At 39.5% G+C, this 27,886-nt stretch overlaps 1 protein-coding gene and 2 long non-coding RNA genes across 3 annotated transcripts; 1 reads left to right on the top strand and 2 right to left on the bottom strand.

Annotated features, from left to right (window-relative positions):
* The first annotated feature begins 7,805 nt into the window (after nucleotides 1–7,805).
* LOC117330338 lies at nucleotides 7,806–15,353 on the top strand. The gene is made up of 2 exons (XR_004533326.1): nucleotides 7,806–8,136; nucleotides 13,959–15,353. It is a non-coding gene; the product is annotated as an uncharacterized LOC117330338 (long non-coding RNA).
* An 814-nt stretch (nucleotides 15,354–16,167) lies between these two features.
* Nucleotides 16,168–18,057, bottom strand: LOC117330337 (UPF0739 protein C1orf74 homolog). The gene is made up of 2 exons (XM_033888551.1): nucleotides 17,945–18,057; nucleotides 16,168–17,009 (listed from the first exon to the last, which is right to left on the bottom strand). The coding sequence occupies exon 2, from the start codon at nucleotides 16,970–16,972 to the stop codon at nucleotides 16,187–16,189; it is 786 nt and encodes a 261-aa protein (XP_033744442.1). The 5' UTR covers nucleotides 16,973–17,009; nucleotides 17,945–18,057; the 3' UTR covers nucleotides 16,168–16,186.
* A 3,404-nt stretch (nucleotides 18,058–21,461) lies between these two features.
* On the bottom strand, nucleotides 21,462–25,085 carry LOC117330990. Its single transcript, XR_004533435.1, has 3 exons — nucleotides 25,001–25,085; nucleotides 24,186–24,273; nucleotides 21,462–23,288 (listed from the first exon to the last, which is right to left on the bottom strand). It is a non-coding gene; the product is annotated as an uncharacterized LOC117330990 (long non-coding RNA).
* Nucleotides 25,086–27,886: the final 2,801 nt, after the last annotated feature.

Below are 27,886 nucleotides of genomic sequence, written 5' to 3'. Positions count from 1 at the left end.
TCTAGTTTTGGTGTGATCATGGTAATAGCCACATGAAGATGAAAATCAAGCATTATGTTTATATATAGCTTTGGTTCAAAAATGGAAAATCCGGGTTCTTTATTCTCTAATTAAACAGTTCTATACATGTACATGTTCAAACAGAGAGATGATAGGTACCTTGCAGCATAAATGGTCTGGCGTAACGTACAAAACCGTGTACAAAGTATGCTTTATAGTGTAGTCACTATGAAATGACATAAAGATATAAAGGGTACTAAACACTGATACGAGCGAACAAGGGACTTAACTCATCGCTCCGATGTACATAAGTACATCAATAAATCCATTTCAATTAAACATAAAATATACAAAGAGAAAAAACTTAAACGATATTACAGATTTACATTTTTTATATATCAATAATACAAATAACGTCCTTCAAATTATTATAACGCTACAGTTAAATATATAAGAAACAGAAAAGAAACAATTAACAGTTTATTATGTATATATCAACATGGTAATTTCATCAAATAAATATTCGTATAACATTATCACTATAATTTAAGTATAGATGATCAACTGCCCGTGTGCGGCATACTACCATCCTAGACGTACTTAATACTGTCGCCTCTTGACAAGTTTTGTGTAATTCTAAAGTAATACAAACAATTACCTATTAACCAATTTGAAGATAGGATGTAGTTATATATAATCATACTGTATATCAAAAATGTCAAAGCAGACAAATCCCAGATTGAATTGCGCACTTTATGAGACATGTAAATTTCTGAAACCATGGCGGACATGATATAAGTAGGAAGGGGTGGGGGTGGGGTGTGATAATGGTAAGACCGAGACTAACGGATTCACGAAAGGACGTTGACCGCGAGTTAAAATGGGTTGAGATAGGACCAAACCGCTGTACCAAAATTGGTATAAGGTCTTTTCATCGACCGCCAATCTCCTCCGTAATCTCGTTGGATGAATGGGAGAAACAATTGGTAATCATCAACAACTTGCGATGCCGGAACAACAAAGTTGTGCTGGGGAGACTTCAAACTTCAGCGATATAAACTGGACCAACGGAGCCTCTTCCTGCCATCCAACAGTGAGGAGACAGTGAGGTGACAAGTAAGGTGACAGTGAGGTGACAGTGAGGTGACAGTGAGGTGACAAGTAAGGTGACAGTGAGGTGACAGTGAGGAGACAGTGAGGAGACAGTGGGGAGACAGTGAGGAGACAGTGAGGTGACAGTGAGGAGACAGTGAGGTGACAGTGAGGTGACAGTGAGGAGACAGTGAGGTGACAGTGGGGAGACAGTGAGGTGACAGTGAGGTGACAGTGAGGTGACAGTGAGGTGACAAGTAAGGTGACAGTGAGGTGACAGTGAGGAGACAGTGAGGAGACAGTGGGGAGACAGTGAGGAGACGGTGAGGAGACAGTGAGATGACAGTGAGGAGACAGTGAGGTGACAAGTATGGTGACAGTGAGGTGACAGTGAGGTGACAGTGAGGAGACAGTGAGGTGACAGTGGGGAGACAGTGAGGAGACAGTGAGGTGACAGTGAGGTGACAGTGAGGAGACAGTGAGGTGACAGTGGGGAGACAGTGAGGTGACGGTGAGGTGACGGTGAGGTGACAGTGAGGTGACAGTGAGGAGACAATGGGGAGACAGTGAGGAGACAGTGAGGTGATAGTGAGGTGACGGTGATGAGACAGTGAGGTGACAGTGGGGAGACAGTGAGGTGACAGTGAGGTGACAGTAAGGTGACAGTGAGGTGACAGTGAAGTTACAGTGAGGAGACAGTGGGGAGACAGTGGGGAGACAGTGAGGTGACAGTGAGGTGACAGTGAGGAGACAATGGGGAGACAGTGAGGTGACAGTGAGGTGACAGAGAGGTGACAGTGAGGTGATAGTGAGATGACGGTGAGGAGACAGTGAGGTGACAATGGGGAGACAGTGAGGTGATAGTGAGGTGACGGTGAGGAGACAGTGAGGTGACAGTGAGGTGATAGTGAGATGACGATGAGGAGACAATGAGGTGACAGTGGGGTGATAGTGAGGTGACAGAGAGGTGACAGTGAGGAGACAATGGGGAGACAGTGAGGTGACAGTGAGGTGACAGAGAGGAGACAGTGAGGTGATAGTGAGATGACGGTGAGGAGACAGTGAGGTGACAATGGGGAGACAGTGAGGTGATAGTGAGGTGACGGTGAGGAGACAGTGAGGTGACAGTGAGGTGATAGTGAGATGACGATGAGGAGACAATGAGGTGACAGTGGGGAGACAGTGAGGAGACAGTGAGGTGATAGTGAGGTGATAGTGAGGTGACGGTGATGAGACAGTGAGGTGACAGTGGGGTGACAGTGAGGTGACAGTGAGGAGACAGTGAGGAGACAGTGAGGAGACAGTGGGGAGACAGTGAGGAGACAGTGAGGTGACAGTGGGGAGACAGTGAGGAAACAGTGGGGAGACAGTGAGGTGACAGTGAGGTGACAGTGAGGAGACAGTGAGGAAACAGTGGGGAGACAGTGAGGTGACAGTGAGGTGACAGAGAGGTGACAGTGAGGAGACAATGGGGAGACAGTGAGGTGACAGTGAGGTGACAGAGAGGTGACAGTGAGGAGACAATGGGGAGACAGTGAGGTGACAGTGAGGTGACAGAGAGGTGACAGTGAGGAGACAATGGGGAGACAGTGAGGTGACAGTGAGGTGACAGAGAGGAGACAGTGAGGTGATAGTGAGATGACGGTGAGGAGACAGTGAGGTGACAATGGGGAGACAGTGAGGTGATAGTGAGGTAACGGTGAGGAGACAGTGAGGTGACAGTGAGGTGATAGTGAGATGACGATGAGGAGACAGTGAGGTGACAGTGGGGAGACAGTGAGGAGACAGTGAGGTGATAGTGAGGTGACGGTGATGAGACAGTGTGGAGACAGTGAGGAGACAGTGAGGTGATAGTGAGGTGACGGTGATGAGACAGTGAGGTGACAGTGGGGAGACAGTGAGGTGATAGTGAGGTGATGGTGAGGAGACAGTGAGGTGACAGTGGGGAGACAGTGAGGAGACAGTGATGTGATAGTGAGGTGACGGTGATGAGACAGTGTGGAGACAGTGAGGGGACAGTGAGGTGATATTGAGGTGACAGTGAGGTGACAAGTAAGGTGACAGTGAGGTGACAGGGAGGAGACAGTGAGGAGACAGTGAGGAGATATTGGGGAGACAGTGAGGAGACAGTGAGATGACAGTGAGGAGACAGTGAGGTGACAAGTATGGTGACAGTGAGGAGACAGTGAGGTGACGGTGGGGAGACAGTGAGGTGACGGTGAGGAGACAGTGAGGAGACAGTGGGGAGACAGTGAGGAGACAGTGAGGTGATAGTGAGATGACGGTGAGGAGACAGTGAGGTGACAATGGGGAGACAGTGAGGTGATAGTGAGGTAACGGTGAGGAGACAGTGAGGTGACAGTGAGGTGATAGTGAGATGACGATGAGGAGACAGTGAGGTGACAGTGGGGAGACAGTGAGGAGACAGTGAGGTGATAGTGAGGTGACGGTGATGAGACAGTGTGGAGACAGTGAGGAGACAGTGAGGTGATAGTGAGGTGACGGTGATGAGACAGTGAGGTGACAGTGGGGAGACAGTGAGGTGATAGTGAGGTGACGGTGAGGAGACAGTGAGGTGACAGTGGGGAGACAGTGATGTGATAGTGAGGTGACGGTGATGAGACAGTGTGGAGACAGTGAGGAGACAGTGAGGAGACAGTGAGGTGATAGTGAGGTGACAGTGAGGTGACAAGTAAGGTGACAGTGAGGTGACAGTGAGGAGACAGTGAGGAGACAGTGAGGTGACAGTGAGGAGACAGTGGGAGACAGTGAGGAGACAGTGAGGTGACAGTGAGGTGACAGTGAGGAGACAGTGAGGAGACAGTGGGGAGACAGTGAGGAGACAGTGAGGTGACAGTGAGGTGACAGTGAGGAGACAGTGAGGTGACGGTGGGGAGACAGTGAGGTGACGGTGAGGTGACGGTGAGGTGACAGTGAGGTGACAGTGAGGAGACAATGGGGAGACAGTGAGGAGACAGTGAGGTGATAGTGAGGTGACGGTGATGAGACAGTGAGGTGACAGTGGGGAGACAGTGAGGTGACAGTGAGGTGACAGTGGTGACGGTGATGAGACATTGAGGTGACAGTGGGGAGACAGTGAGGTGACAGTGAGGTGACAGTGAAGTTACAGTGAGGAGACAGTGGGGAGACAGTGGGGAAACAGTGAGGTGACAGTGAGGTGACAGAGAGGAGACAGTGAGGTGATAGTGAGATGACGGTGAGGTGACAGTGAGGTGACAATGGGGAGACAGTGAGGTGATAGTGAGGTGACGGTGAGGAGACAGTGAGGTGACAGTGAGGTGATAGTGAGATGACGATGAGGAGACAGTGAGGTGACAGTGGGGAGACAGTGAGGAGACAGTGAGGTGACAGTGAGGAGACAATGGGGAGACAGTGAGGTGACAGTGAGGTGACAGAGAGGAGACAATGGGGAGACAGTGAGGTGACAGAGAGGAGACAGTGAGGTGATAGTGAGATGACGGTGAGGAGACAGTGAGGTGACAATGGGGAGACAGTGAGGTGATAGTGAGGTGACGGTGAGGAGACAGTGAGGTGACAGTGAGGTGATAGTGAGATGACGATGAGGAGACAGTGAGGTGACAGTGGGGAGACAGTGAGGAGACAGTGAGGTGATAGTGAGGTGACGGTGATGAGACAGTGTGGAGACAGTGAGGAGACAGTGAGGTGATAGTGAGGTGACGGTGATGAGACAGTGAGGTGACAGTGGGGAGACAGTGAGGTGATAGTGAGGTGACGGTGAGGAGACAGTAAGGTGACAGTGGGGAGACAGTGAGGAGACAGTAAAGTGATAGTGAGGTGACGGTGATGAGACAGTGTGGAGACAGTGAGGAGACAGTGAGGTGATAGTGAGGTGACGGTGATGAGACAGTGAGGTGACAGTGGGGAGACAGTGAGGTGATAGTGAGGTGACGGTGAGGAGACAGTGAGGTGACAATGGGGAGACAGTGAGGTGATAGTGAGGTGACGGTGAGGAGACAGTGAGGTGACAGTGAGGTAATAGTGAGGTGACAGTGAGGTTACAGTGAGGAGACAGTGGGGAGACAGTTGGGAGACAGTGTGGAGACAATGGGGAGACAGTGAGATGAAAGTGAGGTGACGGTGAGGAGACAGTGAGGTGATAGTGAGATGACGGTGAGGAGACAGTGAGGTGACAGTGGGGAGACAGTGAGGAGACAGTGAGGTGATAGTGAGGTGACGGTGATGAGACAGTGAGGAGACAGTGAGGTGACAGTGGGGAGACAGTGAGGTGATAGTGAGGTGACGGTGAGGAGACAGTGAGGTGACAGTGAGGTGACAGTGAGGTGACAGTGAGGTATCAGTGAGGAGACAGTGGGGAGACAGTGAGGTGACAGTGAGGTGACAGTGAGGTATCAGTGAGGAGACAGTGAGGTGACAGTGAGGTGACAATGGGGAGACAGTTGATGGTGACAAGTGAACGGTGACAGTGAGGGTGAACAGTGGAGGTGGACAGTGAGGAGACAGTGGGGAGACAGTGAGGTGACAGTGAGGTGACAGTGAGGTATCAGTGAGGAGACAGTGAAGTGACAGTGAGGAGACAGTAAGGTGAAAGTGGGGAGACAGTGAGGTGATAGTGAGGTGACGGTGAGGAGACAGTGAGGTGACAATGGGGAGACAGTGAGGTGATAGTGAGGTGACGGTGAGGAGACAGTGAGGTGACAGTGAGGTAATAGTGAGGTGACAGTGAGGGTGACAATGAGGAGGACAGTGCGGAGAAAGTGAGGGGGTGACAGTGAGGGGGTGACAGTGAGGTGACAGTTAGTGATATGACAGTGATGTGACATTGAGGGGACAGTGGGGAGACAGTGGGGGAGACAGTGAGGTGACAGTGAGGTGACAGTAAGGTGAAAGTGGGGAGACAGTGAGGTGATAGTGAGGTGACGGTGAGGAGACAGTGAGGTGACAATGGGGAGACAGTGAGGTGATAGTGAGGTGACGGTGAGGAGACAGTGAGGTGACAGTGAGGTAATAGTGAGGTGACAGTGAGGTGACAATGAGGAGACAGTGCGGAGAAAGTGAGGTGACAGTGAGGTGACAGTGAGGTGACAGTGATATGACAGTGATGTGACATTGAGGTGACAGTGGGGAGACAGTGGGGGAGACAGTGAGGTGACAGTGAGGTGACAGTAAGGTGAAAGTGGGGAGACAGTGAGGTGATAGTTAGGTGACAGTGAGGTGACAGTTAGTTGACAGTGGGGAGACAGTGATGTGACAGTGGGGAGACAGTAAGGAGACAGTTGGGAGACAGTGAGGTGACAGTGATGTGACATTGAGGTGACAGTGGGGAGACAGTGAGGAGACAGTGAGGAGACAGTGGGGAGACAGTGAGGTGACAGTGAGGAGACATTCAGGTGACAGTGAGGTGATAGTGAGGAGACAGTGAGGTGACAGTGAGGAGACAGTGAGGAGACAGGACATGTCCTTCCTGTAAATAGTTTGAACCACACTAGGCCACACATTTGTAAAGTTGGTGCTAGACGCGATGACCGTCTACGGTGTTTCTTGAATAGTACATTGAAAAGTTGGTGGTTCACGGGAGATAACTCCCGAATGTATCTTCAGCATTTTTTGGGTTTTCGGAGGAGCTTCAACGGGTTTGGATTGGCTAACACTCGAAGGCCGCTTCACAGGGTCGCGAAATGATGACACAAAAACAGTAGTTCGCAACTGTGTTTTATCTTATATAGGTTTCTATCAAATGATTGCTTTGAAAAATAATTGACTTGCTAATTGTTAATCAAGATGAACAATAACTTGTCATATCTGCATCCATTTCCGAATTTTATCAGATTTGCATATTAATTAGCGGTACATGTGTATTTCACTCAAGGTTATATCCGTACATCACACCTAATGTCGTCAATATACGTTGACACAAAACAGTCAATTCATCCATAGAATAGCTTTTCTATTGTGGTAGAAATGGGTCACACAAGCTCGCGGATCTTGTATATGGTATTTCTTTCACTATCGTTTTATTTTTTTATTTTTCCAAAGTTATAAAAAAAGCACGAGCTTTTGCTTTAGCTCGTATTTCTGTGTTACTTAGGAAAGATAACTAACTCCAGCGAAGGACATACATAATGTACCATATATAACAACCAATCGCTGTGTAACCTCTGCATATCAGTCTTAGCATTAAATATCCCTGATTATTGAAATATAAGTTGGGGTAAAACTGCTGTCTTTCTCCACTAAAGCGCAATACATTTGCAATATGTTTCAGACTAATTTTCATGATTGTGGCAATTATTTCTTGATTTTTTTCTCGCGTGTCATATGTTAAAATGTTCGGTGTTTTTGTTTTATTCATCTACATTGATTATCGTTATTATTATCATTGTAAACATTCATCAGAGAGCAAAAAATCGTGAAAGTCAATGCAATATACTTGAATAACATTATCCAAACTAAAATTACTTCAATATACATGTACTGTCTTGTTGATTAATTGAAAATCGATTCGTGGCTCAGTTTGTGTCCGCAGTGCATATGTACATGTACCTTATCGACATTTGTATAACACCCACCCCGTACCTGTAATATTCGGCGTTATCTATAGAGAAATAAATCTTTCGCTGTCTTCGAGATACGCCAGGCGGTGACACCCATGTTTGTATCCCAGTAAATTACGGTACCCCTAAATCACGGACTCAATATAAGTACAGCGGGTTTGAAGTTGACGTTTCCATGTGTACAATGAGTAGACAGGAATGCAGGTTTCCTATTTTAGCCTATCGTGAATTTTCATTTCTTCGGCACTAACATACTGTGGGTGTCGTATACTTTAAATTTTCATTTTCACCAGTAAACATTTTGAAACTAACTACAAAAGAAACGCGTGTCTTATTGATAAACCCTTATGTTGAACCGCCCGGATTATATAGGAAATTTACAAATGTTTGAAATAGTATCCGACTTCACTCACTGACGTCATATCTGTTCTGATATATCAACAGTGGATTCGTGAGGAAATTAAAACTACAAAGAACAACGAATCTTAAGGTAAGGTGAACTTCATGATCAGTGTGAGGATGAATTGTTTCCATTGTCTGTGTATACATATGTACAATCAGTTTAATTTATGTGTACCAATATAAACAAAAAACAAAAATACACAAACAAAAAAACAAAAAAAAACACAACAACTTTGACTATTTTTATTGACGTCAACCTTTCGCGTGTATATGATGACACTGGAGTCTTTTCACCATAGCAGTTGTTTATTTGTGTACATGATATATATATAATAATCAATATTTCTCAGTCACTTATCCCATTACGTTGATATAAGTATAAGAGAGTGTCTCATGTCATTACGAATGATTTAAGTCTGTTCTAAAAACACCTTAAATTAAACGATATCAGAGTATTACACATTGGCTCTGGCCGAACAATAGGTCGGTTAAAATATTCAACATCTGATGTTTAGGTCGGGGGAACTATGTTGTTATCTGTGGTTGGCGGACGGGTGGTTTGTGTGGTTTACAGACGTACGGTTTCTGTTTTTGGCAGATGTGTGGTTTGTGTGGTTGGTAGAGGTATGGTTTATGTGGTTGGCAGATGTGTGGTTTCTGTGGTGGGTAGAGGTATGGATTATGTTGTTAGCAGATGTGTGGTTTATGTGGTTGGTAGAGGTATGGATTATGTGGTTGGCAGATGTGTGGTTTCTGGGGTAGGTAAAGGTATGGATTATGTGGTTGGCAGATGTGTGGTTTCTGTGGTTGGTAGAGGTATGGATTATGTGGTTGGCAGATGTGTGGTTTCTGGGGTAGGTAAAGGTATGGTTTATGTGGTTGGCAGATGTGTGGGTTGTGTGGTTGGTAAAGGTATGGTTTATGTGGTTGGCAGATGTGTGGGTTGTGTGGTTGGTAAAGGTATGGATTATGTGGTTGGCAGATGTGTGGGTTGTGTGGTTGGTAAAGGTATGGTTTATGTGGTTGGCAGATGTGTGGTTTATGTGGACGTGTGGTTTGTGTTGTTTATGTGGACGTGTGGTTTGTGTGGTTTATGTGTGGTTTGTGTTGTTTATGTGGACGTGTGGTTTGTGTGGTTTATGTGGACGTGTGGTTTGTGTGGTTTATCTGGATGTGTGGTTTATGTGGACGTGTGGTTTGTGTGGTTTATGTGGACGTGTGGTTTATGTGGACGTGTGGTTTGTGTGGTTTATGTGGACGTGTGGTTTGTGTGGTTTATGTGGACGTGTGGTTTATGTGGACGTGTGGTTTATGTGGTTTATGTGGACGTGTGGTTTGTGTGGTTTATGTGGACGTGTGGTTTATGTGGACGTGTGGTTTATGTGGACGTGTGGTTTATGTGGACGTGTGGTTTATGTGGACGTGTGGTTTATGTGGTTGGTGGACGTGTGGTTTTTGTGGACGTGTGGTTTGTGTGGTTTATGTGGACGTGTGGTTTATGTGGACGTGTGGTTTATGTGGACGTGTGGTTTATGTGGTTTATGTGGACGTGTGGCTTGTGTGGTTTATGTGGACGTGTGGTTTATGTGGACGTGTGGTTTGTGTGGTTTTTGTGGACGTGTGGTTTGTGTGGTTTATGTGGTTTATGTGGTTTGTGGTTTATTGTGTTTAGGTTATGTGGACGTGTGTTTGTGGTTTATGTGGACGTGTGGTTTTGGTGGGACGTGTGGTGGGTTTTATGTGGTTTTTTGGGGGTAAAGTTTTTTGGGTTTTGTGGGTTTGTTTATGTGGACGTGTGGTTTATTGGACTGTGGTTTTTGTGGGGTTTTGTGGACGTGTGGTTGGTGGGTTATGTGGGAGTGTGGTTTTTATGTGGTTTTGTGGACTTGTGGTTTTTTGGTGGGTTTTGTGACGTGTGGTTTTTATTTGTGACGTGGGTTTTGTGGTTTATTGGGGGGTTTATGTTGACTGTGGTTTTGTTGTTGGGTTTTGTGGACGTGTGGTTTTTTGTGGACGTGTGGTTTGTGATGTTTTTATGTGGACGTGGTGTGGTTTTTGGGGGTTGTTTATGTGGAAAGTTGGTTTATGTGGACGTGGGTTTGGTTTTGTTTTATGTGGACGTGTGGGGTTTTTGTGGTTTATTGGCTGTGGGTTGTGGTGGTGGTTATGTGGACGGGGGTGGTTTGTGACGTGTGGTTTTGGTTTTTATGTGGACGTGTGTTTGTGAAAGTGTGGTTTGTGGATTTTATGTGGACGTGTGGGGTTGTGTGGTTTATGTGGACTGTTTTTTTTTTGGACGTTGGTGTTTAGTGGATGTGTGGTTTTTGGACTTGTTTTGTGTGGTTTTTTTGACGTGTGGTTTATTGGGCGTGTGGTTTTGGGATGTGGTTTTGGGGGTTTTACGTGTGGTTTTGTGGAGTGTGGTTTTTGTGGTTTAAAGGGACGTGTGGTTGTGTGGTTTTTTTTTTTTACCGGGTTTTTTTGGTGTGTGGTTTTTTTGGCGTGTGGTTTGGGGGTTTATTTTTTTTGTGTGGCGTGTTTTTATGTGACTGTGGTTTTTTTGGGCGTGGGTTTGTGGGGTTATGTGGACGTGTGGTTTATGTGAACGTGTGGTTTATGTGGACGTGTGGTTTATGTGGACGTGTGGTTTATGTGGACGTGTGGTTTGTGTGGTTTATGTGGACGTGTGGTTTATGTGGTTTTTGTGGACGTGTGGTTTGTGTGGTTTATGTGGACGTGTGGTTTATGTGGTTTTTGTGGACGTGTGGTTTGTGTGGTTTATGTGGACGTGTGGCTTGTGTGGTTTATGTGGACGTGTGGTTTATGTGGTTTATGTGGACGTGTGGTTTGTGAACGTGTGGTTTGTGTGATTTATGTGGACGTGTGGCTTGTGTGGTTTATGTGGACGTGTGGTTTATGTGGTTTTATGTGGACGTGTGGTTTATGTGGACACGAGGTTTTATGTGGACGTGTGGTTTATATGGACGTGTGGTTTGTGTGGTTTATGTGGTTTATGTGGACGTGTGGTTTGTGTGGTTTATGTGGACGTGTGGTTTGTGAACGTGTGGTTTGTGTGATTTATGTGGACGTGTGGCTTGTGTGGTTTATATGTACGTGTGGTTTATGTGGTTTATGTGGACATGTGGTTTATGTGGACGTGAGGTTTATGTGGACGTGTGGTTTATATGGACGTGTGGTTTGTGTGGTTTTTGTGGACGTGGTGGTTTGTGTTTGGGTTTTTGGTAACGTGTGGTTTTGTGTTTTATGTGACGTTTTTGGGTTTATTGTGACGTGTGGTTTGTGTGCATGTGTTTATTGGTTTTGTTTTTTTATTGGACTGTGGTTGTGTGTTTTTGTGGAGTGTTTTGTTTTTTTTTCATTGGACTGTGGTTTTGGTTTGGGTTTTTGGCCGTTTTGGTTTGTGTTGGGTTTTATGTGTACGTTTGGTTTGTGTGTGTTTATGTTTACGTGTGTTTGTTTTTTTTATTTGGGCTTGTTGTTGTGTGGGTTTTTGACTTTTGGTTTGTGGGGTTTATGTTGCGTGTGGTTTATTGGTTTTTTGGACGGGGGTTTTGTTGTTTTTTGGGGGGCGTGTGGTTTTATTGGGGTTTTGTGTGGACGTGTGGTTTATGTGGTTTTTGTGGACGTGTGGTTTGTGTGGTTTATGTGGACGTGTGGTTTGTGAACGTGTGGTTTGTGTGATTTATGTGGACGTGTGGTTTGTGTGGTTTATGTGGACGTGTGGTTTGTGTGGTTTATCTGGACGTGTGGTTTATGTGGACGTGTGGTTTGTGTGGTTTATGTGGACGTGTGGTTTGTGTGGTTCATCTGGACGTGTGGTTTATGTGGACGTGTGGTTTGTGTGGTTTATCTGGATGTGTGGTTTATGTGGACGTGTGGTTTGTGTGGTTGATGTGGACGTGTGGTTTATGTGGACGTGTGGTTTGTGTGGTTTATGTGGACGTGTGGTTTATGTGGACGTGTGGTTTGTGTGGTTTATGTGGACGTGTAGTTTGTGTGGTTGATGTGGACGTGTGGTTTGTGTGGTTTATGTGGACGTGTGGTTTCTTTGGTTTGCGAACGTGTGATTTCTATAGTTCTGATGAAAGGTGGTCACCGTTGAAGCGAAAATATCTGAACCAATTTTCACATCCGGGGATAAAACCTATCCATTTCTTCTTTCCTTACTTTATTGGAAACTCCATTACGCACTAGTGTCCAACATGGCCAGGGGAATACCCTCCTAAGGTATCCAGGTTTTCAAACTTTGCAAATCGAAAATCGAGGTGTCATAAACAAAGGGTAAAGTGTGGTAAAATCGGTAAGAGAAGGTGCTCCGGTCTCTTGTTCAACGCCAGTCGCACGGCTGGTCTCTTCCTATTTCTTTCGGACCCGTTTTCGTTCGACATGTTGTTTATATCGGAACACGATTCACACTCGGGAGCATAAAGTTCTTTGCGTGGCGAGTTCGATCGGAGAAAAATTTCCATAAATAATTTACAAACAAAGGGGAGAAAATATAATCAATGTGACGTGGAATTGAGTCAGCAAAAGACAATATTTAACCTTTTACTTCAGCGGTGATCACCTTTAAAATCCCATTCTGTTACCTTACTGGTGCAACATAAACCTGTATTTTTTCAACTCATAGAACAGCGAGGGTAGGTTATAGACTCGCCGACATCATCAGATGCGGCGGTATGTCGTCTGCTGTGATGGCGGCGTTGGTGTCTTATTAGGGTGGTTTTCCACAAATTCTACTTGAAGACTGTCAATTTCGTCGATACCAATATCTTACTGGTTGTGATTGCCACCAGAAGATCTGTATGCATTCGTTACTCAAATCGAAAACAAGTTTGTCGTTGATTGTTGTCCACTTGAAAGTTAGCCGCTATTGTACTGTAAATAACAACAATGTGGAGAAGTGGTCAAAATAGAATAAATTATTGAACTAGCATAAAAACAACCAGCGGATACCAACGCGCCTATATATATATATACTAACATCATTGACCAAGTACAATGAAAATGACAACGCGTTTCCGAAGAGTAAGCGTCTTATTCTTGAAAATCAATTTCCAAAAATGTCACGTTCTCAAAATGAGAATTCTACCATTTTGTAGTGAAAACGAAATCACAAGATGTATTAACGCAACCTATAAAACTTCACATCGCAAATTTATATAAAATACTTTATTACGGCAGCATAAAGCATACTAGCGATGATGGATTCTTCCTATTATATTCGTCAACTAGTAACATAAATAGAGACACTTTTTATCACGAGAGTCGTGATATTGGTACTTGTAAGACTTTTAAATAAGATAGGCTGAGGAAACGGGGATATTACTATCAAGAAATGGAAATTTAAAACTGATAGGAAAATTGAACTATACGTAGATTAGTGGTATATTTTTACGTAAGGTGTTGCTGTTGGTCATACAGTATATTAAGTCAAGATCAGGGAAATTAACCAATACATTATCCACTAAGTAAATGTGTACACAATCATTGACGATCGTACAAAGGTCAAAGGTACGTATGGTTGCACAGAGGTAATGATAGGTAATATGTTTACTTTAATCAGAAGGTATCAGCATCCAATGTCTCCAAATTTTAGACGTTAGGTAGTCTTTTTTGTGTTCTTAGTGATAAAAAGGATTGTCACCAGTGAATAGCAAAAATATCAAGATTTTATTACACATACAGTACATACTGAATGCTATGATACAGCTTTTTAATGTCCTTAGTAAATTAGACGGCTAAGGCACGATATTAGTTTCCAACGCAGTAGCCAAAGCCGTTATGAAAACGCATTGCTAGGAGAGTGCAAACAGTTCTGTTGGATCTTACAATTCAATATCATCAAGAAAATAAACTGAAAATTATTTCTTTTTTCTTTTCATTTAGAAAGATGTCGAAAACTTACTACGCCAAAAAGAAGACTGTGGCCGAAGGCCTAATGGACGTGGGCCTGATGATAGCCAATACGAGCCAGTTAAAGATTGTAATTGAGGCTGGATCCGCCCACAGATACTACTGGCCTCTCATAGTGCTCATTAGCATTACGCTCCTCCTACAAGTGTGCGTGGGCGTTCTCATCCTGGTCCTTGGGTTAACGGAGGACAATGAAGAAGAAGACCCGAGGTCTAGTAAGATCAACAACAGCGTCGTGGGTCTAATTTTTTTCATCACAATCCTAAACATTTTTATTGGCGGTTTTGGAATATCAGCATCACCATGAGAACGTGACTGCTGTAGGTCACGATTCAGTGATTCCATTTTGTTCGTAATTTTAGGACACACAATTCAAGGGGTCCTATTCTACAGTGTAGAATATATATTTCATTTCCTTCAATGGAACTATAATCCTTTTTGGTTGATTACACACTGATTACAATGAAACGTCCTTTAAAAAAATCGCAATGGATGATCGCTGTTTTGATGTCCATTGGCATCGAGTATTTTCAAAGAATACAAATAGACCTACACAAAGTACATATTCTTTCTAGTGTCTGTACAAAATGGAACTACCTGTACGTACTGTTGCCTGTTCCTTTTGCCTTTGTTATTTCTTAGTCACCATCATAATATAAGTCACGATTTTAAGACTTAAGGCGGTTATAAAGAAGTGAATTTGATTCTAGCCTTAAACAAGTTAGTTTGATTCCGGCCATTCACACGTGAGTTTGATTCCGGCTATTAACAAGTGAGTTTGATTCCGGATATAAATAAATGAGTTTTGTTCCGGCTATAAACAAGTGAGTTTGATTCCGGCTATAAACAAGTGAGTTTGATTCCGTCTATTAACAAGTGAGTTTGATTCCGGTTATAAACAAATTAGTTTTGTTCCGGCTATAAACCAGTGAGTTTGATTTCGGCTATAAACAAGTGAGTTTGATTCCGGCAATAAACAAGTGAGTTTGATTCCGGCTATAAACAAGTGAGTTTGATTCCGGCTATTAACAAGTGAGTTTTCAGGATAAAAACATCCCTTCTTGATCTCGTTGAATGATTAAGTTTTTTGTTACAAAATATCGCAATTCATTAAATTTTCTCGGGACAAACTCACCGAGTGAAATCAACAATACGATCCAAATAAGTTATTTTCATATTTTATCCAAATGATACGGATACAGATCTTGTACTGATTTTTGATGAACATATCTTAAATTTTAGCAGTATGATATAAATATACAATGTAGCCACCCTTGGGCCACATGTACATTCAATTCAGATACAAAATGACCAGATCATGTAAATTAAATCTATAAATCGATAATGAAATAAATATAAATATTTGCCTTTTAAGTCTTTATCTGTTGTTTTATTATGACATTGTTGCAAGTCAATGGCTTCATTAATTGTATTAACTTATGTCAAATCCTATTTTCCAACTTTGGCAAATAATATATATTGAAATAAAGTAACATTTCCTTCATGACACACTTGCTTTAAAGCGACAGTGTACTGATATTTTTTAAATTATTGCATTTATATATATCAAGTGTATTGCCTTACGGAGAATGATATTCGTATTTCGCTGACATATATACACGTGTGTATTCGTAAATATGCTAATTGATAATTATAGAAGGAGAATCTATCGCTGTTGATCAATAGTCTAGATACAGATATATGTAAATTTCTTGCATCATTTATGATAACACATGCGCACCACACACCACACAAAGAGTCAGTTATAAAATAAAAGATGGTGAAATAGGAAAATGAAACCTTAGAATTTCGCTAGGGAAACAGCATGTTTAGCAGATGGGACCTGCAAGCATCGGCTATCTGGACTATGCACATATTCTGAGGAATTGTCGGCAAGCCGCGGTGTATCGTGACAGACGGGACGCAAACATCATGTAGTATGGTAAGCTCTACATGTTTTTACACAAATACTTCGGTACAATGCTTGGAATCAATGTAACGTTTTTAAAATTCTTAATTAACTACAACTATAAACAAATCACATCGAAAAACAGGTGTTTAAGTACTGTGTCGCAGCATGCATCATGCGCTCCTGTTTACAAAATGACTGCCTCGTTTAAAAATGAAATGGCCGATTAAATTGACATTCAATTAAAAGATGTAAATAAGAAAGGACAATGACTTTTCATACGTAAATATATTTATAAAGCCACCGTATCCAATTCTACAGTAGTGTGAATCAATGTGAAATCCCGAAGAACCTGTTTCCACTCAGTATCGTCGTGAATGACCTTGAACCATTCCATGACCTGGTCCCGAAGATTACCAAGAACACATTTTGGAACTGAAAAAGAATATACACAGTGTTCACTTTCGTCATCATGACGTTGACCTATAACCCTAAAGCTCTCCAGAGGTTCCATATCCAAGCAGTTCGCCATCAATCCGTCCTCGTTATCAAACCAGTATACGACTGGGTAACCTAGCAACACGCCGAAAATGGTGGTAAGGTTGGCAGATCTACAATCCACAGTGAGCTGTCTGGTATGTTCACAATCCGGAAGTACACAATCAATTATCTGTTTTAATTGGTCAAACACTTGGCAACTTTTACACATTACTTCCGGCGATCCTCGTGTTTTGCTAACGTCAACAATAGTAAATTTAGATTCTAATTTAGATGATTGATTTTGTATCTTTTTAATTGTCGCGGGATTGATTATGATGATATCCATATCTAGCCGTAAAACATTTAAATTGTTTGTTATATAAGTCCTATGTTTCATTTCCTTTAAGAGCGACACGAGCTTCTCTACGTCATCCATACCATAGTCCAAGAGATACGACGGCTTCACACATAAATCAACCAGTCTAATATTGGTAAACAATTCACGTGCATATTGTTTAAATGTTTTACCCATGTAGGTGCCAACAAACTGTCTAATATCCACTGGGATATTATTCACAGGTTTTACATCTGAAGCCATACCGGCTCAGCCAATATAACGGAACGAAGTCCTCTATCTAAAAAGAAAAAAAAATCAATAGTTTACAAAACTTAAAACGAGTTATTACGAAATGGAGCTATATCAAAACTTTTACACTGTCCCCTATAGGCCAGGTCTACAGTTTCCAAATTACAGAAATACCTCTAATCAGAAACATATACGTGTTTCTGCTCTATTGATTAGATTTATAACGGTATAGAATCATAGAAATCTCACAGTTAATCAGTTAGCTACATTAGTCATTCAGTTTCGTAGAACTCTTCAAACTATTTTATGTAAATAATCAATAACCTAGCTAATTTACTTATAATTCACGTGTGCTAAAACCCTGAAATCGACACCTTGTAGATGATACGTACATTGCATAATAGCAACAGCAGTTATTGGCCTTTTATAAGTTGGTATTATCTCATTGTTTTATCATATCTAAACTTTATATTAATAATCTATACACACAATGTACATGTACATATAATTGTTCCAATGGCAAACAAGTCGGATGTATACATGTGTACAATCATGTTTAGAGTTGTCCCTCTGCCTGGTGTTTACATTAATCATATTTGCCGGGGAATCATTGGTTGCTTTGCTCAAACAATAGATCTAGCAGAGACCTATATACTAGTATATACAGTGTAGGTCTCTGGATCTAGTATGTGTAACAAGACGGACAGAATTTGATATCCAGATCCTTCCAATGTTGGAAACATATAAATGGACCGTAGGGTGGGCATGGGTGTCAAGTCCCTACCGAGGATATATACAATATACAAGTACACGTTTTTTTTATGTATTTTGTAACATGTACCTGTGATTGAGCCTGCATTTACATTACCCCTTAACGAGCCCCATGCTTCGTCTCGATACTAAAATCAGACTCAATGCTGTTCCGGGAGTAGAGTGTTATAATCACGAATTAAATTATCATAATACACGACACATCATACATACCTGAATTACAGTCTTGCTTGTTACAACTACATAGATACACTCTGGCACATGTAAGCATGTATATATTAGTACATTGTACAGTGTTGTCTTCCACAAGGAACTCGTGTAATGTACGGGAGATAACTCTAAAATAAAATTGAATTTTACTGTATGGTAGCACACCATAATTATGAGATATAACGGGCTTGTCGATTTTGTAACTTTAAAAAGGAGACTTAATTTGCCTTTTTACTGGAAATAAGCATTTATAAAACTTTTACCATTTTGATGGTTTTCTCTATCATTTTGATTGTCGTAAGCTATTACTGGCCTTAGGCTTATGATTTCTTTAACAACATATCGGTTTGTGCCGTACTTAAACAGACTAGATCTATATCTGTAGATTTCGTACTCATTAAACGGTGATTTCTTCTTATAAATAGTGAAATAAGTCGAAGAAATTAGGACATCCAGACCTCAACAATAAAAGCGTTCTATAGATACATGTACAATGTACATGGTGTTAACCTCAGTTGATGTTTATAAGAATGCTGCATGGACAAAGGCGAATGGATTACCGTGGGTGCGAGTGACGAGTCCTGCCAACGCATGCATTATTGTAGGACCTAGCGAATTTAATGTTGTTTCACACTTAGCTAGGTATTTACAGAACACGGACGTGGAAACTTTCAATTTTGGTGACTAAGGAAAAGTTTAAGTTATGTATGATTTTGTTTTATATAAATATTTGCTTGATAACATTTTCTAATAGTGAATTGTACAGTTATCGTCGCTTTTATATAACACCTGTCATCATAGTTTTTATCTGTTTTATATAACACCTGTTATCATAGTGTTTATCTATTTTATATAACACCTGTCATCATAGTTTTTATCTATTTAATATAACACCTGTCATCATAGTTTTTATCTATTTTATATAACACCTGTCATCATAGTTTTTATCTGTTTTATATAACACCTGTCATCATAGTTTTTATCTATTTTATATAACACCTGTCATCATAGTTTTTATCTATTTTATATAACACCTGTTCTCATAGTGTTTATCTATTTTATATAACACCTGTTATCATAGTGTTTATCTATTTTATATAACACCTGTTATCATAGTGTTTATCTATTTTATATAACACCTGTTATCATAGTGTTTATCTATTTTATATAACACCTGTTATCTATTTTATATAACACCTGTTCTCATAGTGTTTATCTATTTTATATAACACCTGTTATCATAGTGTTTATCTATTTTATATAACACCTGTTCTCATAGTGTTTATCTATTCTATATAACACATGTTCTCATAGTGTTTATCTATTTTATATAACACCTGTTATAATAGTGTTTATCTATTTTATATAACACCTGTTCTCATAGTGTTTATCTATTTTATATAACACCTGTTCTCATAGTGTTTATCTATTTTATATAACACCTGTTCTCATAGTGTTTATCTATTTTATATAACACCTGTTATCATAGTGTTTATCTATTTTATATAACACCTGTTATCATAGTGTTCATCTATTTTATATAACACCTGTTCTCATAGTGTTTATCTATTTTATATATAACACCTGTTCTCATAGTGTTTATCTATTTTATATATAACACCTGTTCTCATAGTGTTTATCTATTTTATATAACATCTGTTATCATAGTGTTTATCTATTTTATATAACACCTGTTATCATAGTGTTTATCTATTTTATATAACACCTGTTATCATAGTGTTTATCTATTTTATATAACACCTGTTATCATAGTGTTTATCTATTTTATAGTTTTTGATATTTTGTATTCTGAGCGAGAAGCATTTTCCATTTGTATTGCTTTTCTTTGTGTTTTCTGTGTAACATGAATGTGTGATTGTGTATTATCATACAATGTGCTTGGTCCGGACTGTCACTATATTGCTTGATTTATTAAACATTTAAATGGGTGATATATACGTATTCGGTATACTGTACAAAGCTGTTCACAGCACAGTTGACCAGAGACGTTAGTTAGCTTCAACATTTTAGGCGAAAGCCATGTTTGTTTTGACGTTGAATTGTCAGTAGTATTCCTGAATCTCATACAAATGTGTATGTAATATGTACTTCCGCAAAGCTGGTTCGGAGTTAAAAGTAGAAAATATTACACCTTTCCCTCGTCATTTAGATATGAAAGAACGCCACATAGAACATGTTACCTCTTTCTTTGAACCGTGCCCAAACCGGGTCTCTAACTCACGATCTACAGCACCTAATCGCCTAGCCAGAAATACCCACGGTTTGATATAGATATAATGCATGTGTTTAACACAGACAATATCGTGAAGATTACAGTGGAATTTTATAGAAAACAATTCACTAAAACCTGTCTCGTGTCTGCTACACCTCAGGGACTTGCATACAATATGTTATTTGATGGCCAGGGTCTGTGTACTATGGAAAGTACTGACGAAGTGAACACTACATAATTTAGGATCTTGTGCTTTACACAGTTCACAGATACCCGCCATATCTAAAAAAATAAGCAAATTAACATTTTATGATTAATTGCGTGGTATAAGAGGTAAAAACATAGGTAATGAGCTATATATGTTGTAGACTACTATAATATTTATAACCGTTTCTGGTATCAATTAGTCCGCTCAACTACTATGTACTAAGGTTATCCTTTCAGTATACTCGTACTTTACATTTTTATTGAAAAATTTCACGTTTGGTCCATCACAGAATCCATTTATTTAAATTTCCATGATGTAACTTTTAATGACCAAGGCATGACAGTGTGATTTTGACTTGTGTAACAGACCATCAAGTGACAGGCCAATAAATGATTCAGTGGTCTACAAATGTATATCGGGCTCCCGAGACCGAGAGACGCGACAAATGCGAGCAGAGGAAAACAGTGCTCGTCGAGAGGAACGGGGAAACAGATGGAAATGTGATCATATTACAAAACTCCAATAGTTGATATGTATTTTAGATTGTAACTTTCTTAACCAAATTTATTTATTCTGTCACCTCTTAGAAGAGTGGAGTCAAATTGGGTCCCAGATACTTGAAGTTGAGTGTTGAGTCAGGTTAAGGACAGTCAATGTCCGGAAGATATTGAGATACGTACATCTAAAAGTACACTTAACGAATAACCTGTGATTTGACGAAGAGTAAATTCAGCTGAAGGCATAATTGGAGATACCGATCAACTCAAACATTACATTACAATTAGAGAGGATTATTGTTTAATAACATATGCCACAAAACGGTACCATATTGCTTTCTGACATATGAATCATAACATATTTTTTTAAAGGTTTATTTTAACATTTACAGGTGTAACGGGAATAAAAAAAATGGTTTAATGGAGTTTGAGTAAAATCAGGTATCGAGGAATGGGAAACCATCTACTGTTTTTGACTACATTGACTTTCGCCATATAAATCTCAATCAGAACTCCTGTGATGTTACAGGTGATAATAATGCTACTAATATTTAAATTAATAAAAGACTTTATTTAGGGTCTATGACAGTAACAAGACTCTTCTTCCAAGTTGTCGACACTATCAACAAGCAATGTTTACAACATGTAAAATTAAAGCATCACATACAAACATTGATATCACAGTAGGTAAATTAAAGAAGCATATCGTAAAAGATGTCACAATAAAGTTGTTCTATGATTTGTATAAAACACATTTGATATACATACAGTTTATATCAATATTATGCCATATGTTTAAATAAATATCAAAGTTAGGCGTTGAATGTTACATAAATACAATAATGAAATGAAAATACAATACTAAGACAGTAATAATGCACTTCTAAAACTTCCAGGCAGTGATAATTTCACGTGATAAAATTTAACGTATGCTTCTTGCATTCCAGCCTAAAATTTGGTGGGATTTGGCACTGCCTAACATTGTCTGGTAACCCATTCTAAAGTCCTAGGCCATTGTACTAATTTCTAAATGTCCTCGTCTTGTGTTTGGGAATGACATACATTGTGTATTTCGCTCCAGTAGATGCCCTGATCTGTCGATCATGGATACTAGAGATTAAAACACTCCAGTCCAGGTAATTTAGTAATCTAGGTGTAGTAATAATGTATGTCAAAAATCTAAGACTGGATTACCTGCATTAGCAACATATCTCTCGTCTAGCCTGAGCTCGTGTTGTATTTTCGAAGCAAAGCCTAGTGGATAGTAGAAGAAACTATGGTAGGTAATCCAGTCTATCAAAAAGTCATGCGTTTTGTTCTCCGGAATAAATAGTGAGGAGGGGAAACTGCTAGGTGTAGTTTGTCAAGCGTCACAACATTACCTGAAAGTCCATCGTGATGAGCATTCGCTGTCTGTGGCTACGATTGTTGAGGACCAGCTTGTTTGGATTCATGGTAAAATGTATGATACCTGCTACTACAACTGACGGAGACAACGGAAAACAGAGGGTGTCGGATCCTGCGTGTGCAGGTGTATTTCCCGCGGAATGCAAAGATTAATTTCAGATAACCTGCAGATTTCCAGCTTAAGTTCACATACAGTATATTTACACATTTTCGTTAACAAATCGGATGCTGTATGTTCTATCAATTTGTGTATTGCCGGGATCATTGAACACTAGACTATATTATTCTTTTGAATGTTCATTTGTATCTAGCATTTGTGTGTTAACCAGGAAAAACATGTTTCCTATTTTTACATAAAATAATATACAGAAAGCCTGCAAAAGACATCTCCAGATGTGAAAAATAGTAGCTTCCTTTCCATTGAAAAAAAACACCAAACAAACAAATCAAATAAAACAAAACTACTGTATGAGTATTTTTCACAGGATTGAAGATTTAAACAATGAAATAAGGTATTTGGTGATAATAACTATAAAAAAAAATCGTTCGTTCGTTCCTCCCTCCCTTCCTTCGTTCGTTCGTTCGTTCGTTCGTTTGCTCGCTCTAATTTCAAAATGCTGCTTTTAGGTATGACATCAACAAAGCGTTTTTTATGTGGTTCACAAAACCTAACCTGCGATTCCAATGGCGCAATCAGTATCAAGTCATCCAAAGGCTGAGTTTGACACAATTCACACTCGATCATCCCTAGATTGAGATGGTGGTCCCGTGGTCATCAGTCTTAGGCTAACTGTATTTCGCATGCAGAATGGCTAAGCCTTCCGGAACATGAGCAGTCATGCCACCCAGGGTATATAAGGCCAAGGATGACACAGTCTTCGTCGTTTTGATTATTTGGTTCAGTAGGGTACCATGCTGAATTCAATACTGCATCGCCAGGGCCCCAAACCCATTCGTTCTCTACAGCTTTGTCATTGGCAGCAAGCCACACATTATTGAAACCTGAAAAATATAACCTTTTGAAGTGCCGCCCTATTTCCAACTATTTAAAAATACTGATGTAATAAGATGATTTGATATAGGTGTGATGAACTTATTTTCGAATAATCTTTAACTTAATGTGTATAACATACATTGATAAGTGAAGTTAAAGCTTATTCTACAAATATGATAATAGGCGAGATCACCTACGTGTTAATGATTGTCATATACAACAGACATTTGTTTATTGTACAGTTGATTTTCCAAAGTGCAAAAGAAATGTTACCTTCTGTCGGATATTAAACATACTTCTCTGATTCAAACTTTAAAAATCTCATGCTCAAAAACATGGCCGTCAAACTAATTTCTAGAGCATACCAGCTATATACATAATTATGTATATATCATTAATCTAAATTTAGTTTTCCTTAAGATTTTATTAGACATACGCCCATTTGACACGTCATCATCTACAGGTAGGACAAAAAAAGGAGAGAAAAGAAATACTGCCAATAGTCGCAGAGGCGTCTACATTTGAGATATTTTATTTTCTCCTCCTTCTTAACAATTTTCTTCTTACTAATGTTTCCATTGACAATGCCTCACATTTGGCCTTAAGTTGAGTGTCCCCTCTGCGTGGAAGGCTTTGGGTTTTGTCCCCTGGCCGACACATAAAAGAGTCTATATACTGGTTGCTGTTACTCTTGTTTTAACGATAATCATTGTGGTGATGGGGCGATGTCAATATAATGTGGCCGGGTGTCTTCAGCAGCAGGAGGCAAATACGAACATACTACAGCTTACCATATATTGTCCTTTAAGTAAATACGTGTTACAAATATCGCAGTTTAGTGAACACTTTACTTATTGCAGCAAACGAGAAAATAAAGCTTTTTAAAATGCAATCTTTAAACTGACCCCTTCTTGTTAATTCAGCTTTGAGGAAAACATGAACCTCTTCGTTGTCATCTCTTAGAGCTGTGGAATTCATCGTTTTACAGAACTCCTGTTGATAGTAAGTCATAACAATCAATTACTTAAAATGTAATATCATTAATACATTTTTATATTTGTATTATGCTTTTATTTTTAAAAAAACCACCAAAATTTCATTAACAAGTTCATCTTAAACGATAATTCCATATAATTAATTTTCCATTGTTTGTACGCAGAATGCGGCTTTCTGATTGAGATTTTTTTTCATACCACTATGAAAAAAAATCATAGAATGGCGCGAAAAATGTGACGTCACAGTACGACATTGCGCATTGATTTGAGAAAAAGAATCCCATATAAAACCAGCAAAATTGTACATAAAAAAACATGTTTTAAATTAGAAAATTGTTGATGTCAATTATTTTTTAGTTTCATAGGGGTATAAAAAAAATGTTCTTGCAAACTTCTACAGTTTGCAAACAAATTGTTTTCATACCCCTATGAAACTAAAAATAAAATGACATTAATGCTTAATTAAAACATGATAAAGCAAAAGTATTCGGTTGTTTCAACATATAACCTACACATCAATTTCACAGGTACGATCATTATATGCTGTACACATACATTGTATGTACAATATATATATATTTATCGTTAATCTGCCATTATGTGTGTTTATAACATAGCGTATACTGTACATAGGGGGGAAATCTCGAAAGAAGATACTGGTAATAAATTGAAGACTGATTGCAAAACTATTGGATGTGATACATGAGGATAAAAAACACATTTACCAAGTTATCGTCTGCAGTTAATTTCGTTCCTGAGAAATAGTAACACTTCTCATTAAAAGGCACCCAGTCTGCAGGACAGAGATCTGAAACGTGACAGTAAGACGTAGTTATCACCGGTATCATATTTATAATTACACTGATGCTAGTATGATTATCAGTTTTGCTTGCTTTTAGATTATATACTATTTGTATGTATATATACAATAAATGTATATATTTTTCTACTTTCTTATTTGTTTTTGTTTATCTATTACTTTCCAATGGCGATAATGTTATAAAGACGTTATTATATTCGTTAATAGTATAACATGTTTTTGTGAGATTTGGAAAGTACAAAAAAGTAATTTGATATTGAGGTCTACACCTGCATTAAAATTTTAATAAGTTTTAACACTATATAATTTATTATGAGACTCGCTTCGAAGAGTTGATTTTTTGCGGACCTTTGATACATTTTGTGTAACTTTTCAAAGCAGAAAATTTACATTTTACAAGTTTTATAGTCAAGATCAAATGGAGGAAATGATTTTGTTTTTCATGTTTTAATTCATGTCGTGATATCATTTCCCATATTAAAACATCTCAACTGACTTGAAACTAGACTTGTTTTTAATTTCCATTCCTCTACTGTACAAACAATACAAGTCTACTTTTAACTAAATTGTATGTCAATATGCACAGCCTATACAACTCTCCAGAAGGTATTACACAAGTGCAAAAATATCATGTATGTGAATCTGCTGCATACATGTAACAGTCCGAATATGTGATATAAAATATGTTACTTACCTTGACGAAGGCACAAATGCGCTCCATCCTTCATGTTGACGCAAACTTCATTGTATGAACAACCGTGATGGGAGCAACTAGAACTATCCATCTGAAATTTGTTTGCATTGTTATGAGTTAAAATGTTATACATGTATGTGATGAATAGTATACAACATCAAATATACATGGAGTACTTATAAGTATGTATAAAAAGACTACATTTCCCAAAAACATAATATCTAAAAAGGCGGTTTTATTGTTTTTGTTTTTTATATTTATTTCTATGAATTTACTAAACTGAATTTTTAAAGTATTATCAAATGCAGCAATAACTGCTTTTTTATGTAAATAGATCAACGGGTATTGGGCATCAAGTTAACTCCTATACAATTATCCTTCCTATACATACAGAAATGTATACTTAGGTTAAATAATGTCAGGATAGATTGCATGTAGATTAAGAGTATATTTCTATCCGCTTCAATGTCGTTAGAAATATGTTTTTGGTTTGTTTTTTACTTTTCTGCGAGAGGGATGCATAGTGTAAATGACTCGACGTGGTAGTGACCTTGTGGACCCTTTCTATGTACAATTTTGTGACCTTGTGGACCCTTTCTATGTACAATTTTGTGACCTTGTGGACCCTTTCTATGCACAATTTTGTGACCTTGTGGACCCTTTCTATGTACAATTTTGTGACCTTGTGGACCCTTTCTATGTACAAGTTTGTGACCTTGTGAACCCTTTCTATGTACAATTTTGTGACCTTGTGGACCCTTTCTATTTACAAGTTTGTGACCTTGTGGACCCTTTCTATGTACAATTTTGTGACCTTGTGAACCCTTTCTATGTACAATTTTGTGACCTTGTGGACCCTTTCTATGTACAATTTTGTGACCTTGTGGACCCTTTCTATGCACAATTTTGTGACCTTGCGGACCCTTTCTATGTACAATTTTGTGACCTTGTGGACCCTTTCTATGTACAATTTTATGACCTTGTGAACCCTTTCTATGTACAATTTTGTGACCTTGTGGACCCTTTCTATGTACAATTTTTACGACGAGACAAGTTGACTTGTTTAGTAGGTGTCAGTGAAGACTTTTTGTAGTCGGCATATATCGGGCAAGAACTCGATTCCACAAAAATAAATAATTGTCTGAATATGTATAACAAAATGCTGCCGAAAAGGAATACTAAATGCACGTCTGGTAAATCACAAATAAATGTGTTATTACCAGTGAACTGTGATCGCTTTGACTCACCTGTACATGTTGTACACCCAAAAGTGACGCCTCGTGTCCCTGTTGAGCAAAAGTCATCATGAGGTTACAAGTCAACTGCTCCCGATCGTGGTAGATTTTCTCACACAAATGGTATCTCTTACATACCTTTATACACTGCGCAACCCCAATGGTATCTAGGTGCATAAAAGACCTGTAGTACCTGTTCGATTCCTGGTGTACATTACTGACACAAATACCATGTCCGACAACAATTGAGAATGATTTGAAGAAGATAATTGCTGTTAGCAAAAGAGGCTGCAGCGAATCAGCCAACATGATGATTGGACAGGAAATTCAGCTTACTCATATCCTTTGAAATTCAAGGACGCTTGTGAATACTTTCAGTAAGTCCTGTAGAAATATGAGAATTTGAGAAAATGAATGATTCTTGGTACTTGTCCTGATCTTTTTCTTCACAATGGCTATGATGCTGTCACGCATGCCCATTTGCAATACCATGACATGTATATTATACCTCAATGTATCAGATGCATTTATTTATTGATGACGGTTGAAGGCAAATTTCTCTTAAAAGTCTCTAGAATAAACGCATGGCGCCATTTCAATAAATAATAAATAGAAAACTACGTTTGATCATGGAGTACAAATAGAGCAACCGTAATTGTCCATAATGTCAGGAATGACAGGTGGTTTATCATTAAATGATGAGCAGCCAGGAATCCAGGAGGAAAACAAGAGAATATTACTTAGTCCTAATGCATTTTCTGATAAATGCGTACATGTACAAAGATATCACACGGATACTTGTTAATCCTAATCCTGAACTCTTAGCCTAACACTAGGCCCTAGCCTGGAATATACCCTTACC

Source organism: Pecten maximus, chromosome 7 (assembly GCF_902652985.1).
Source record: "Pecten maximus chromosome 7, xPecMax1.1, whole genome shotgun sequence".
Taxonomy (NCBI): domain Eukaryota; kingdom Metazoa; phylum Mollusca; class Bivalvia; order Pectinida; family Pectinidae; genus Pecten; species Pecten maximus.
This window is presented reverse-complemented; position numbering and strand designations above follow the sequence as displayed.

Coding starts and splice junctions, on each gene's coding strand:
- LOC117330337 (XM_033888551.1), bottom strand. CDS start 16,972: ATGGCTTCAGATGTAAAACCTGTGAATAATATCCCAGTGGATATTAGA.